General features: G+C 47.6%; 1 protein-coding gene across 1 annotated transcript in view; it reads right to left on the bottom strand.

The window, feature by feature from the left end:
- Nucleotides 1-3,314: 3,314 nt before the first annotated feature.
- CES3 (carboxylesterase 3) overlaps nt 3,315-15,060 on the bottom strand; it is a 38,835-nt gene continuing 27,089 nt past the window's right edge. Inside the window, exon 13 of the mRNA XM_078357393.1 lies at nt 3,315-15,027. Within this exon, the coding sequence (XP_078213519.1) occupies nt 14,907-15,027 (121 nt within the window). The 3' untranslated portion in view covers nt 3,315-14,906. The remainder of the gene's footprint in view (nt 15,028-15,060) is intronic.

Raw genomic sequence — 15,060 nt, 5'->3', positions numbered from 1 at the left:
CCCTTGTATCCTTGTAGCTTTGAAATCTATTTTGTCAAATGTGAAAATTGCAACTCCTGCTTTTTATTTATTTATTTTTGCTCTCCATTTGGTTGGTACATTTTTTTTTTCCAACCCTTTATTTTGAGTCTATGTATATCTTTGGATATACCGTTAGATTTTGTCTGTATCTTTTAATTGGGAGATTTGGTCAATTTAAATTTAGGGTTGCTGCCATTTGATATTAACTGGCTATTTTGTCCTTTCGTTTATAAAAATTCTTCTTTATGTTAATGCTCTTTACTTTTTGGTGTATTTTTAGATAGGGTCATACTGGTTGTTCCTTTCTGCGTATAATGCTTCTTTTAGAAGTTCTTGTAAAGCAGGCCTGGTGGTAATAAAATCTCTGAGTACTTGCTTGTTCCTGAAAGATTTTATTTTTCCTTCCAATGTAAAGCTTAAATTGGCAGGATATGATATTCTGGGCTGAAAGTTCTGTTGATTAAGTATATTGAATATTGGCCCCCACTCTCTTCTAGCTTGTAGGGTTTCTGTTGAGAGATCTGCTGTAAGCCTAACAGGCTTACCTTTATGGGTAACTTGATCTTTCTCTCTGGCTGCCCTTAATATTTTCTCCTTCATTTCGATCTTGGTGAATCTAACGATTATGTGCCTTGGGGTTGGTCTACTTGAGGAATATCTTTGTGGTGTTCTGTGTATTGCCTGGGGTTGAATAGTGTCCTGCTTTGCTAAATTAGGAAAATTTTCCTGGATAATGTCCTGGAGAGTATTTTCCAGCTTGAATTCATTCTCTCCGTCACATTCAGGTACACCAATCAAGCGTATATTAGGTCTTTTCACATAGTCCCATATTTCTTGGAGACTTTGCTCATTCCTTTTTATCCTTTTTTCTCTATTCTTGTCTTGTTGTTTTGTTTCATTAAGTTGATCTTCGACCTCTGATACCCTTTCTTCTGCTTGATCCATTCGGCTGTTTAAGCTTGTACAAATTTCACTAAGTTCTCGTGTTGTATTTTTCAACTCCATAAGTTCATTTGTATTCCTCTCTATATTGTCTATTCTTTTCAACATTTCATCGAACCTTTTTTCCAAGTTCTTAGTTTCTTTACATTGGGTTAGAACAAGTTCCTTTAACTCCCAGAAGTTTCTTATCATCCACCTTTTAAAGCCTACTTCAGATAATGGAACACAGTCCTTTTCCATCAGGGCTTGTTCCGTTACTGATGAGTCCTTTTCCATCAGGGCTTGTTCGGTTGCTGATGAGTCCTTTTCCATCAGGGCTTGTTCTGTTGCTGATGGGTTCTGGTTTTGAGTATACTCGGCCTTCTTAGGCTGTTTTTTTCCTTTCATTGTAGTTGAACTGCCTTTCTAATTAGTTTTCTGAGTCGACGTCCGACTTATTGATTCCCAGTGCTGGGATCTGAGCAACCCACTGTGGCGGCCTAAATAGCAGCGATAAGACTGATGGTGCTCTTCTGCCCGGGAATCTCTGGTCTGGCTTCCCTCTTGAGTCCGCAACAAGCGGCTCTGACTTCCCGGAGCTCCAAACTCCGGTCAGTAGGGGAAGCAGTCCCGTTGGCTCTGCATGAAGAGCTTCTGCGCCTAGACGGCAAAACCGCTGAGGCGGCCACAAGAGTCGCGCTGGCGACCTGTGGGGCTCCTCCACTGGGAATCGGCTGATCGGTGAGTGACGAAAATTTTTCTAAAAGTGTGGCGTCGTCTCGTTCTCTGGGCTTTCACTGGGAGCTACAGTCCTGAGCTGTTAGTGGTCGGCCATCTTGGATCAATCTCCAGGAGAATTTTCTTGAGAACATTCCTGTGTATCTTGGTTGAACAAAGGGAAAGAAGTCATGCTGTGGAACGAGCATTGATCTCTGAGTCTGACAGATGTAGGCCCCAGTAGGCTGGGCGCAGTGCCTGTAATCTCAGCACTTTGGGAGGCCAAGGCAGCGGAGCACCTGAGGTCAAGAGTTCAAGATCAGCCTGGCCAACATGGTGAAACCTTATCTCTACTCAAATTACGAAAATTAGCTGTGTGTGGTGGCACACACCTGTAATCCCAGCAACTTGGGAGGCTGAAACAGGAGAATCGTTAGAACCTGGGAAGTGGAGGATGCAGGTTGAGATTGCACCACTGCACTCCAGCCTGGATGACAGAACCAGACTCCATCTCAAAAAACACAAAACAAAACAAAAAAACCCACCAAGATGTAGGCCCCAAGCTCACTTAGTCTCTTACCATCCGTGTTTAAGGGCCTTTCTGAGGTTCAATTGTCCCATCTGTAAAACAGAGCTAACAATGACTAATTGTGAGGGTTCTTGTGAGGATTAAACAGATTGCTGTTAAGCAGAGTGGGCGGGACTGCACGGGCTCTCCACAGCTGGTAGATCGGGACGTCTGTGAAATTCCCCTCATCTGTGGCTCTTTTATGGCTTAAAGAGGAAAGTTGTAATTATAAAACACAGTATAAGTGTTTTTTCTCCTTTTTTATAAACCTTCACTTAAAACAGCAATTTACAAAAGTTTTAAAGCAAAAATTTAAAGAGCAATTTATAAAAGAATGTGCATAAAGTGTATTATTGGGCCTATAAGATGTAGAAATGCAATATATTTGCCAATAACAATACAAAGGAGGAGGGTGGAAGTAAAGCTACATTGGGCTAAGGAAATGAAAACAGTAACACAACTATCATAAAATGTGTTTTTGGGTTTGTAACATTAATAGATGTAATACATATAACAATAATACCACAAAAGAGTGAAAAGTGAATAGGGTTATATAGGAATAATGTTTCTATATCTTACTGGAATTAAGCTAGTATAGGGCTAGGCACGGTGGCTCACACCTGTAACCCCAGCACTTTGGGAGGCCAAAGTGGGTGGATTGCTTGAGCCCAGGAGTTCAAGACCAGCTGGGGCAACATGGTGAAACCTTGTCTATACTAAAAATAGAAAAAAACAATTAGCTGGGGGTGGTGGTGCACACCTATAGTCCCAGCTACTTGGAAGGCTGAGGTGGGAGGATCACCTGAGCCCAGGAGATGAAGGTTGCAGTGAGCCAAGATCATACCACTGCACACCAGCCTGGGCAAGGGAGTGAGACCCTGGCTCAAAAAATAAAAAAGAAAAAAAATCTGAAGCTGATTCTTATTAGGTAAAATGTATGTGGTAAGCCCTAAAACATCCACTAAAAACAACAATGAAACAATAAAACTAAAAATATAGAGTAAAATTAATCATTAAAGAAATTTAAATACTTCACTAGAAAATATTTACTTAAGACAAAGAAAGCAGTAAAGGTTAAATAGATGACAAAAAAGACACAAAACGCACAGAAAACAAGAAGTAAAATTACAGCAGTAAACCCAACTATGTCAGGAATAACATTAAATGTTAGTGGATTAAACAATCCAGTAAAAGGCAGAAACTGTCAGATTGTATTTTTAAAATTTTTTAATTTATTTTTTTGAGACAAAGTCTTGCTCTGTCTCCCAGGCTGGAGAGCAGTGGCATGATCTTGGTTCATGGAACCCTTCGAATCCTGGGTTCAAGAGATTCTCCTGCCTCAGCCTCCCCAGTAGCTGGGATTACAGGTGCATACAACCACACCCACCTAATTTTTTTTTTTTTTTTTTTTTGTATTTTTAGTAGAGAGAGGGTTTCACTGTGTTGGCTAAGCTGGTCTCGAACTCCTGACCTCAGGTGATCCACCAGCCTCGGCATCACAAAGTGCTGGGATAACAGGTGTGAGCCACTTCACCAGGCCCAGATAGGCTTTTTAAAAAGGTCCCATATATGCTGTCTACAGGAGGCAGACTTTGGAGTCAAAGATACAAGTAAATTGAAAGTAAGAGAATCAGAAAAAGTGTATCATGGAAACAGTAACCACAAGAAAGTTGGAGTGGCTACACTAATATCAGACAATGTAGGCTTTTAAAATATTACTAGAGATAAAGAGGGGTATAATAATAAAAATGTCAATCTATCAGGAAGACATGCAATTAAAAACCTATATGTACCAGATAACAGAGCACTAAAATATATGAAGCAAAAAGTGACAGAAGTGGCTAGGCATGGTGGCTCATGTTTGTAATCACAGCACTGTGAGACACCAAGGCAGGAGGATCATTTGAGCCCAGGAGTCTGAGAAGAGCCTGGACAACATAGTGAGACCCCTTCTCTGCAAAAAATGGCCAGGTGTGGTGTTACATGTCTGTGGTCCCACTTCGAGCAAAATAATCTTGAAAAGGAACAAAGTAGAAGGACTCACACGTCCCTACTTCAAAACTTATGAAGAAGAAATGCTATTAAGAGAGTGTGGTACTGGCATAAGACAGATATGCAGAATTGAGAGTCCATAAATGAACCTATGTGTGTATGGTTAACTGATTAATTTATTTTCAGAGACAGAGTCTCACTATGTTGCCAAGGCTAGTCTTGAACTTCTAGGCTCAAATGATCCTCTTGCCTTGGCCTCCCCAAGTGCTGGGATTACAGGTGTGAGCCACCATTCCTGGCCAAGGTGAACTGGTTTTCAACAAGGGAGACAAGCCCATTCAATAAGGGAAAGAAGTCTCTCCAATGAATGATGTTGGGAAAACTGAATAGCCACATGCAAAAGAATAAAGTTGGCTCAGGTGCAGTGGCTCACACCTGTAATCCCAGCACTTTGGGATGACTGCTTGAGCCCAGAAGCTTAAGGCCAGCCTGGGCAACAAAAAGTGAAAAGGATGAGCTGGGCGTGGTGGCTTCCAGCTACTTGGGAGGCTGAGGTGGGAGAATTGCTTGAGCCTAGGAAGTTGAGGCTTCAGTGAGCTATGATTGTGCCACTGCACTCTAGCCTTCGCAACAGAGCAAGATCCTGTCTCAAAAACAAAAAACAAACCCCTTATATCACACTTTGTACAAAAATTAACTCAAAATTAATCAAAGTCCTAAATATAAGAGCTAAAACTATAAAACTCTTAGAGGACACAGAGGTAAATCTTCATGGTTTAGTGAAGTATTCTTAGATATGATACCAAAAGCATGAATAACAACAAAAATAGGTAATTCAGACTTTATCAAAATGAAAAACTTTTGTGTTGCAAAGGCCACCGTGGAAAAATAGAAAAGACAACCCAGAGAATGGGAGAAAAGATTGCACATTATATATCTGATAAGGGACTTATATCTGGAATATATAAAGATCTCTTACAATTCAGCAACAAAAAGACAGCTTAATTTTTTTAAATGGGCAGAGGATTTGTGTAAACATTTCTCCAAGGAATGTAGAAGAGCCAACGAGAACATGAGAAAACATCATTAGCCATCAGGGAAATGCAAATCAAACCAGTATCAGGCACTACTACCTCATACCTACTAGGATGGCTGGAATTAAAAAAGCAGATAAGGCCAGGCTGATGCCTGTAATCACAGCACTTTGGGAAGCCAAGGCAGGTGGATCACTTGAGGTCAGAAGTTTGAGACCAGCCTGGCCAACATGGTGAAACGCTGTCTCTTCTAAAATTACAAAAAATTCGCTGGGCATGGTGGCAGGGGCCTGTAATCCCAGCTACTTGGGAGGCTGAGGCAGGAGAATTGCTTGAGCCTGGGAGGCAGAGGATGCAGTGAGCTGAGATCACACCACTGCACTCCAACCTGGGTGATAGAGCAACTCTGTCTCAAAAAAAAAAAAAAGTCAGACAACAAATTTGTCAAAGAAGTGAATAAATCAAACTCCAAAACCCTCATAGAGTGCTGGTGGGAATATAAAGTGGTATAGCCACTTTAGAAAACAGCCTGGCAGTTCCTCAAATGATTAAATGTAGAGTTACCATATAACCCAGCAATTCCACTCCTAAGTATGTAGTTGACCCTTGAACAATGTGGGAGTTAGGGGCGTTGACCCCCATTAAGTTGAAAATCTGCATATAACTTTTGACACTCAAAAAACTTTACTAGGGGCCGGGCGTGGTGGCTCACACCTGTAATCCCAGCACTTTGGGAGGCCGTGGTGGGTGGATCACGAGGTCAAGATATCGAAACCATCCTGGTCAACATGGTGAAACCCCGTCTCTACTAAAAATACAAAAAATTAGCTGTGCGTGGTGGTGTGTGCCTGTAATCCCAGCTCCTCGAGAGGCTGAGGCAGGAGAATTGCCTGAACCCAGGAGGTGGAGGTTGCGGTGAGCAAGATCTCGCCATTGCACTCCAGCCTGGGTAACAAGAGCGAAACTCCGACTAAAAAAAAAAAAAAAAAAAAACCTTTACTAACATCCTGCTGTTGACTGGAAGCCTTACTAATAACATAAATAGTCATAGTTTAACACTTTTTTTTTGACACCCAGCCTGGAATGCAGTGGTTTGATCTCGGCTCACTGCAACCTCCACCTCTCGGGTTCAAATAGTTCATCTGCCTCAGCTTTCCAAGTAGCTGGAATTAAAGGCGCCCACCAACACGGTAGGCTAATTTTTGTATTTTTTAGTAGAGACAGGGTTTCGCCATATTGTCCAGGCTGGTCTTGAATCCCTGACCTCAGGTGATCTGCCTGCCTTGGCCTCCCAAAGTGCTGGGATTACAGGCATGAGCCACTGCACCTGGCTGATTAACACATATTTTGTATGGCATATGTATTACATAATGTATTCTTACAATAAAGCAAGCTAAAGAAAATGTTATTAAGAAAATCATAAAAAATAGAAAATGTATTTACTATTCCTAAGTGGAAGTGGATCATCTAAAGTTTTCATTCCTATGTTGAGCAGGCTGAGGAGGAGAAGGAAGAGGATGGGTTGATCTCAACATCTCAGGGGCAGTGGTTCATCTGCCAGTTTTTCAATTTGTTACAAATCTCCAGGAAATGTTTAATATACTTATTGAAAAAAATTTGTGTTTAAGTTGGCCCACAAAGTTCACTATAACCGTCATTTTACTTCTTTTCCATGTGTCACGTGTCTTTTTTGTCTTCTATTTATCCTTTACTGCTTTCTTTGTATTAAGTAAATCTTTTCTGGTAAGTATTTAAATTTCTTTCTTTCTTTCTTTCTCTTTTCTTTCCTTCCTTCCTTCCTTCCGTCTTTCTTTCCTTCTTTCCTTCTTTCTTTCTTTCTTTCTTTCTTTCTTTCTTTCTTTCTTTCTTTCTCTCTCTCTCTCTCTCTCTTTCTTTCTTTCTTTCTTTCTCTTTCTTTCTTTCGAGATGGAGTCTTGCTCTTTGCACTCAGGATGGAGTGCAGTGGCGCCATCTCAGCTCGCTGCAACCTCCACCTCCCAGGTTCAAGCAATTGTCCTGCCTCAGCCTCCTGAGTAGCTGGGACTATGGGTGCCCACCACCACGCCTGGCTAATTTTGTATTTTTGTAGAGACAAGGTTTTGCCACGTTGGCCAGGCTGATTTCAAACTCCTGATCCACCCGCCTCGGCCTCCCAAAGCACTGGGATTATAGGTGTGAGCCACTGTGTCTGGCCAAAATATTTAAATTTCTTTCTTTCATTCTTTTTTCTTTAAGTTTCTTTAAATTTCTTTCTTTCATTCTTTTTTTTTTCTTTTTTGAGATGGAGTTTCGCTGTCGTTACCCAGACTGGAGTGCAATGACACGATCTCGGCTCACCACAACCTCTGCCTTCTGGGTTCAAGCAATTCTCCTGCCTCACCCTCCCGAGTAGCTGGGATTACAGGCACGCGCCACCATGCCCAGCTAATTTTTGTATTTTTAGTAGAGACGGGGTTTCACCTCATTGACCAGGATTGTCTCGATCTCTTGACCACCTGCCTCGGCCTCCCAGAGTGCTGGGATTATAGGCTTGAGCCACCGTGCCCGGCCTCTTTTTTTTCTTTTCTGAGATAGAGTCTCGCTCTGTTAACCAGGCTGGAGTGCAGTGGTACCATCTCAGCTCACTGCAACCTCTGCCTCCTGGGTTTAAGCAATTCTCTTGCCTCAGCATCCCTGGTAGCTGGGATTACAGGTGCGCTAATTCTTGTATTTTTAGTAAAGATGGGGTTTTTCACCATGTTGGCCAGGCTTGTCTCAAACTCCTGACCTCAAGTGATCCACCTGCCTTGGCTTCCCAAAGTGTTGGGATTATGGGCATAAGCCACCCCGCTCGGCCTGAATTTCTGTAATGATTTCTTTCATTGCATATTTTTAGTTTTGTCGTTGTCATCATTGTTTTTAGTGTTTGTTTTAGGGCTTACCCTATACATTGTACTTAATAAGAATAAGCTTCAATTTTGTTTTTTGTTTTTTTTTATGAGACAGGAAGGAGAGGAGAGAGAGAGAGAGAGGACACAAAGCAGAAAGGGATGGGGGGCATTTTGTGAAAGGATTGACTCTTGACAGCGCTAAGCTGCAAGGGGTCTCAGAAGGGACAGATGAACTCCTAGTTATCCTGCAAAACCCAGCTCATCTCCTTCCAGGGTGCCTTGGAGGCCAGGAGTGATCTGCTGAAGCTCCTGAATCCTGTAAAAGGATAGGGTCTCACTCTGTCACCCAGGCTGGAGTGCAATGACGCGATCACAGCTCACTGCAGTCTTGGCCTCCTGGGCTCAACGGTCCTCCCACTTCAGCCCTCCAGGTAGCTGGGATCACAGGCATGAGTCACTATGACTGGCTAATTTTTTTGAAGAGATGGGTTCTTACTCTGTTGCCCAGGCAGGTCTCAAACTTCTGGGCTCAAGCAATCCTTCCACCTTGGCCTCCCAAAGTGTTGGGATTATAGGCATGAGATATCATACTCGGCCCAATGCTGTCTCTTAAGCAGAATTCTGGCCTGGCACTTGCCAGCCCCACTCCCCAGGCTCCAGCCAAGACCCAGGTATGCCTCCAGCTGGCCGCATGGGGACTAAGGTGCAGCCCTGTACTAACGTCAGTGCTGGGGCATGGTGAGGGTCTGGGAGGTGGGCCAGGGCTGGGAGCCTGGCCGTGTTATGGTCTGGGGGTCACAGAGGAACAGACAGGGCCTGACCAGGACTAGCCCTCAGCACACTGAGTCAGCTTGCTCCCAGGCCTTGGGGTGGCAACTTCAGCTCCCACCCCAGGGGATGGTCCTGGCTAAGGCAGGACACTAGCTCCTGGGGCTTGTCCTGTGTCATCACAGAGGGGCCTCGGGAAGTGGGACCAGGCAGAGGTGAGGGGCTCTGGCTGCCCACCTAGTCAGCCTTGCTGCTCTGAGACTCTGTTGTGATTCTGGGTCTGCTCTGGGGGTTCCCTGGTCTCCTGGGAGGTCTGGGGGCTTCATCGCCTCCCACTGCTGCTTACCTCCTCCAAGAGGCGATACGTCCTGGCTCAGGGTATTCTCTTTCTTGGACATTCTAGGGTAACAGGGCCTGGAAGCCCACCCTCCTTGGGTAGGGAAGCTCAGCATGGCCCTTCCCCCTGCAGGCTCCCCTGCACCTGCACACTCCTCTGCACCCACACACCTGGCTGGTAGGGACTGAGGCCCTGCAGTCTGGCTGGGGGAGCACAGTGCACGGCAAACCCCAGGAGCCATAGTCCAGGCCCAAAGGACAGAGGGGACTCAAGAAGGCATTCGAGGGAGAGCAGAGCTGGCCCCTGTCATCTCCCTGTGGGCTGTGCAGCCCCAGTCTGAAGCCACCGCCTTGCAAAACCCCTTCTCTGGGCCTCCCTTGCTGGCCTTACTAACAAGAAGCCAGTCGGCACACCTAAGTCAGCCCACTAGACCCTAACTCCAGCATCTAGAAAGCCCACCATAGACACGAGGGCACATTCTGGAGGGGAAGGACTTGTAGTTTGGAGGCCAATAAATGTGGATGTGAGTCCTGGCTTTGTTCTCATTCTGTGTGTGCTCAGGCAAGGTACTGCCCCTCTCTGATTCTAATTTCCTCATCTGTAACGTGGAGTCCTCTCAAAACCCCAGAGGACCTCCCAGAGGCCTTTGGGGAAGGCAGGGTGTGAGTAAGCTTTGGCTCAGAGGAGAGCTCAGTAGGTCATCAGGAGAGGCCCGGACCTCACCCCTACCTGCAATGCCAGCGCTTGCCTTGTTTCCTGGGGCCCTGGTCAAGGTCTGCAGAGTGGGAAGGGGCCAGCTTGGTGGCAGCAGGGAGGGGCAACCTCACCTGAAGAGAGTCTCTAGTGGGCAATGATGCCCCCAAGTGTGGGAGGTCTGGGGCTGATGGGAAGGGAGGCAGGCAGGCTAGGGCAGGGAAAGAAGGCTATGTGGGCCTCACTATTTCCAAGAACCAGAGCTGGCATTCCCCTGCTAAATTCCTTCCTGTTCTTGCAAAAGCTTTCCCAGAGCCTGGGCAAGCTGGACTGGGAACTGGCGTGGAGGGTGTGTGGGGGCGTGGGGGCGTGGGAGTGGAATTGGGGTATGACTAAAACTCAGGAGGTGGGTCTATGGACAGACTGGGGAGGAGCTTGGACACTGCCTCTCTGACGTCCCTAGAGGGGACACAGACTCATATGACACTCAAGCTGTCATTCAGAGCCTACCAGGGGTCCACCCACCAATTCTTTTGGGCAGCTATAGGCCCAGAAGTCATTAATTTATGTAATAAATTTGTGTCCTTTGGGCCTGGACTGTGGCTCCTTGGGTTCTGTTGCCCAGTGGTGCTCAATCAGCTCACTGCAGCCTGGGACTCTTGGGCTCAAGCCGTCCTCCTGCCTCACACTACCAATACAACATCTGGCTAATTTTTAAAATTTTTTGTAGAGACAGAACCTTGCTATGTTGCCCAGGCTGGTCTTAAATTCCTGACCTCAAGCGATCCTCCCGCCTTGGCTTCCTTAAGTGCTAGGGTTACAGGTATGAGCAACTGCGCCCAGCCCAGAAGTTATTTTAAGGTGGAAGAGACTGATGCCAAAACAACGATGCCTCCGACATCCCCCAATCCTTCCATGTTTGGGTCACCGTCGAGGAGTGTATGATTTTTTTGGACATTGCCACCGGAGTGTTTAGACCTGTGCCAGGGAGCACTTAACTGCACATGGGCTGTGTGTCAGGCATGACTCTAGGTACTTTATGGCTAGTGATCTTTCAGTGCTCACAGCCAGACCTAGGAAGGGGGCCACTATCCTTACTCTCATTTTACAGATGAGAAAACTGAGGAACAAAGAGGATAAATAGCTTACTCAAAGATAGACATCCATGGCCGGGAGCAGTGGCTGATGCCTGTAATCCCAGCACTTTGGGAGGCTGAGGTGGGCGGATCACTTGAGCCCAAGAGTTTGAGAGCAATCTGGCCATCTCTACTAAAAATACAAAAATTAGCCTGGTGTGGTGGTGCGGTGTCTGTAATCCTAGTTACTTGGGAGGCTGAGGCACAAGAATCATTTGAACCTGGGAGGTGAAGGTTGTAGTGAGCCGAGATCTTACCACTGCATTCCAGCCTGGGTGACAGAGACTCTCAACAAAAATAAAAAATAAAATAAGATACACATCCAGTAAATGGTGGAACTTTAGGAACTCCATCAGTGAGCGTGTGTGTGCGAGATTGCTGGGTTGTGTGTTTGGCCTTAGGTAGATACTGGGAGCTTCTGTTAGGATCTCATCTGGTGGTGGAGTCCAGGTGTGCATGTCTGATCCTGCAGCGCCCCCTGGTGCTCATACTCTCACACTGTTCACTTGTCCCTTCCTGTGGCCCTGCCAAAGGGAGGCTCCATGGGTCCACCAGTCCCTAGCCTGCAGGGTCACACCTAAGTCTTTGGCTTGCTCCCTTCACCTCTGCGTGGCTGCTGGGTCCTGGGGCAGAGAGGGGCTTTCAGGGGTCCTCAGGAAAGAGAGACCTGAGAGGCATGAGGCCTGGAATCACTGCAGCCTCTGCCTGGTATGGTCACTTCCCCCAGCCCCTGGGGCCGCGCTGGCCATTCCCCTCCCTCCCTGGGTGAAGGACGCCCTTGGTGGAGAGGATTGGAGCTAGGACAGGGTCTGAGGCCTCAGCAGCCAGCTTGCCCACCCTCTCCAGGGACCGCTGGTATCGGTGATACCCAAGCTGGTAATGCCCCCACCCCCATGCCCTGTGTGGTGCACCTCAGGCCTCTGTACATCCAGGGTGGCCCACACCAGACCCCTGATTTCCAGGCCTGCTCCTGCTTGCCTTAAGGCTGTCCTAGAGGGGCTTCTTTTTCCTGACCTCTGTGTCTGGTCTGTCACCGGTCTTGTCTGCAGACTGAATCTAGAGCCCACCAGTGCCTATCCATCCACCTGGAAGCCCATCCTGGTCCCCTCCCTGCTCCCTCTCCTCTCTCCCTCCTCTCCCCTCCCCCAACCCCCCTCCTCCATACAACAAATCTGTTCCTGTCAACCCCTGGTTAAAACCTTTCCAGGGTTCTCCATGAGTGTCAAGTCCATGCCCCGTTGCAACCCACAAGCCCTCCCACGTTTGCTCTTTGCTGACCTCTCCAGCCCTACAGAGGTGAGTTGCCTCCTTACATTTCTTCCTCCAGGCCTCTGCTCCTGTTGCTCCCTCTGCCAGGGACACCCTTCCCCCCGTCCCCCACCCCTCCAGTCTTCCTCGCTGGCCTGCAAGGTTGAATAACCTCTGTTTATCCTTCAGGTCTCAGCTGAGATGTCCCTCCTTCCCTGTCCTCCAAATCTGGGCTGGTCTATATCTCTGTGTCCTCACAGCTCTTTGTGTTCCCAGTTACACACACATACTGTATTATTGGGGCCTGTTTTTTTTTGGAGACAGGGTCTCACTCTGTTGCCCAGGCTGGAGTGCAGTGTCATAATCTCGGGTTACTGCACCCTCCGCCTCCCAGGTTCATGTGATTCTCCTGGCTTAGCCCTCTCTAGTAGCTGGGACTACAGCTGCACACTACCACACCTTGCTAATTTCTGTATTTTTAGTAGAGATGGGGTTTCAACTGGGGTTGGCCTGGCTGGTCTCAAACTCCTGACCTCAGGTGATCCACTTGCCTCAGCCTCCCAAAATGCTGGGATTATAGGTGTGAGCCACCGCACCTGGCCAGGGCCTGTCTACTTGTCAGGCTTTACCAGCTTGTGAGGACTAACTTCCCTGGTGGAAGGAATGGGATGAGAACAGCAGGATTTCAATGTCATGTGGAAAACTTGGACTTGTATTAAGAGAGACAGGGAGCCAGCGGGAGATTTCAAGCAGGGGAGTGACATGACTCAGAGCCCTTCTGGCTTTCTGCCTCTCCTTCCTCCCCAAAATGGACTTCCCAGAACACAGCTCGTTCCAGCTGAAAATGAAAATGCTGGCTGGGCAAGGTGGCTCACGCCTGCAATCCCAGCACTTTGGGAGGCTGAGGCAGGTGGATCGCCTGAGATCAGCAGTTTGAGACCAGCCTGGCCAACATGGTGAAACCCCATCTCTACTAAAAATACAAAAAATGAGCTGGGCGTGGTGGCAGGCGCCTGTAATCCCAGCTACTAGGGAGGCTGGGGCAGGAGAATCACCTGGACCCAGGAGGTGGAGGCTGCAGTGGGCCAAGATTGTATCATTGCACTCCAGCCTGGGCAACAAGAGCGAAACTCCTGGCCAGGTGTGGTGGCTCACACCTGTGATCCCAGCACTTTGGGAGGTCGAGGCAGGTGGATAACCTGAGGTCACGAGTTCAAGACCAGCCTGACCAACATGGTGAAACCCCATCTCTATTAAAAATACAAAAAATTAGCCGGGTCTAGTGGTGGGTGCCTGTAATCCCAGCTATTTGGGAGGCTTGATCCCGGGAGGCAGAGGTTGCAGTGAGTCGAGATTGCACCATTGCATTCCAGGCTGGGTGACAAGAGCAAGACTCTGTCCACAAAAATAAAATAAAAAAGAAAAAGAAAATGCTTTTCATGTACCCATCAGCAGCCAGCAGTCTGACTGAGGAAGGGCATTTGTGGAACTGGAGCTGGTAGGATGGCATAACAGGGCAGGGAAGACTCTGGGATATGTATTGAAATCCAGGTGTTGGCTGGACACAGGGGCTCACACCTGTAATCCCAGTGTTTTGGAAGGTTGAGCCAGGGAGATCATTTAAGTCAAGGAGTTTGAGGCCAGTCTGGGCAACCTGGTGAGACCCTGTTCTTACAAAAAGTAAAAAAATTATGTAGGTATGGTGACAGTCGCCTGTAGTCCCAGCTACTTGGGAGGCTGAAGTGGGAGGATCGTTTGAGCACAGGAGTTTGAGGCAGCCGTGCCACTGCACACCAGCATGAGCAACAGAGTGGACCCTGTCTCTAAAACAAGAACAAAAACAAACCCGGGTGTTTTAAAGAAGTGGTGCACCGATCCTCAAAGACGTAAATGTTTACTCCCACGCTGAAAACCTCTGGCTGCTTTTCACCTTTTGAAGCCCAAGTGGGTGGGTCACTTCTTTTCTCTGTGACAACAGCCTGACTGATGCCCTGGTCCAGATGTCCCCCCACACCCCAGCCTGTCTTGCTGTGTCTTGGTGGGTGCTCTTTTGGATCTGTGCTGAGCTCCCCAGAAGCTGGCCTCCCCAAACCAGGAAGGGAGGGAGGACCCAGCACTGGGACTAGGAGCTGGCATCCAGCGCCCTGAGGGGCAGGGCTGGACCTGGTGAGGGATAGGTCTGGGTCACCTTGTGGCCCTCCTGGATTCTGCTGTCTTGTGCAGGGGCCAGAACTGGACAGCAGAAAGCAGAAGACCCCTCCTACCCCAAGTCCGAGATATTAGTCAGGGGCTAAGGTCTGGTATAGGCTGGATTCCCTGGTGCCCCAAGACTTCTCCCATTCCAGGTCCCTGCCATTGGCATGTACCCTTCTGGCCAGGCTGGACAATGTCTGTGGGGTCTGAGTATGGTTTTGGCACCTGAAGGCTCTGGGTTCAAGTTCAGCAGCTGCTATTCCTATACTCTGTGTTTCACTCACTCACTCAGCAGACATCCCCTGACTTCAGGTGCCACCCGATCCTGCTGTGGGTGACTCAGTGAGGTTAGGCTGATCCCCACTTTCAGAGAGCTCCTCTGAGTGGGAGACAGACGCAGACACAGTGCTAGCCTCGGGTGGACTGTGCTCTAATGGATGCAGACTCTGGGCCACACAGTCCGGAGAAGGTAGGGAAGGCTTCCTGGGGGGAGTGAGTCCTCCGAGAAGCTTGAAGAATAGGCTGGAACCTACCATGAAGCAAGTAGGAAAGGGACTTCAGG

Source organism: Callithrix jacchus, chromosome 20, assembly GCF_049354715.1.
Source record: "Callithrix jacchus isolate 240 chromosome 20, calJac240_pri, whole genome shotgun sequence".
Lineage (NCBI taxonomy): Eukaryota > Metazoa > Chordata > Mammalia > Primates > Cebidae > Callithrix > Callithrix jacchus.
Note: the sequence above shows the minus strand (reverse complement) of the source record. Positions and strands in the feature narration are given on the sequence as shown.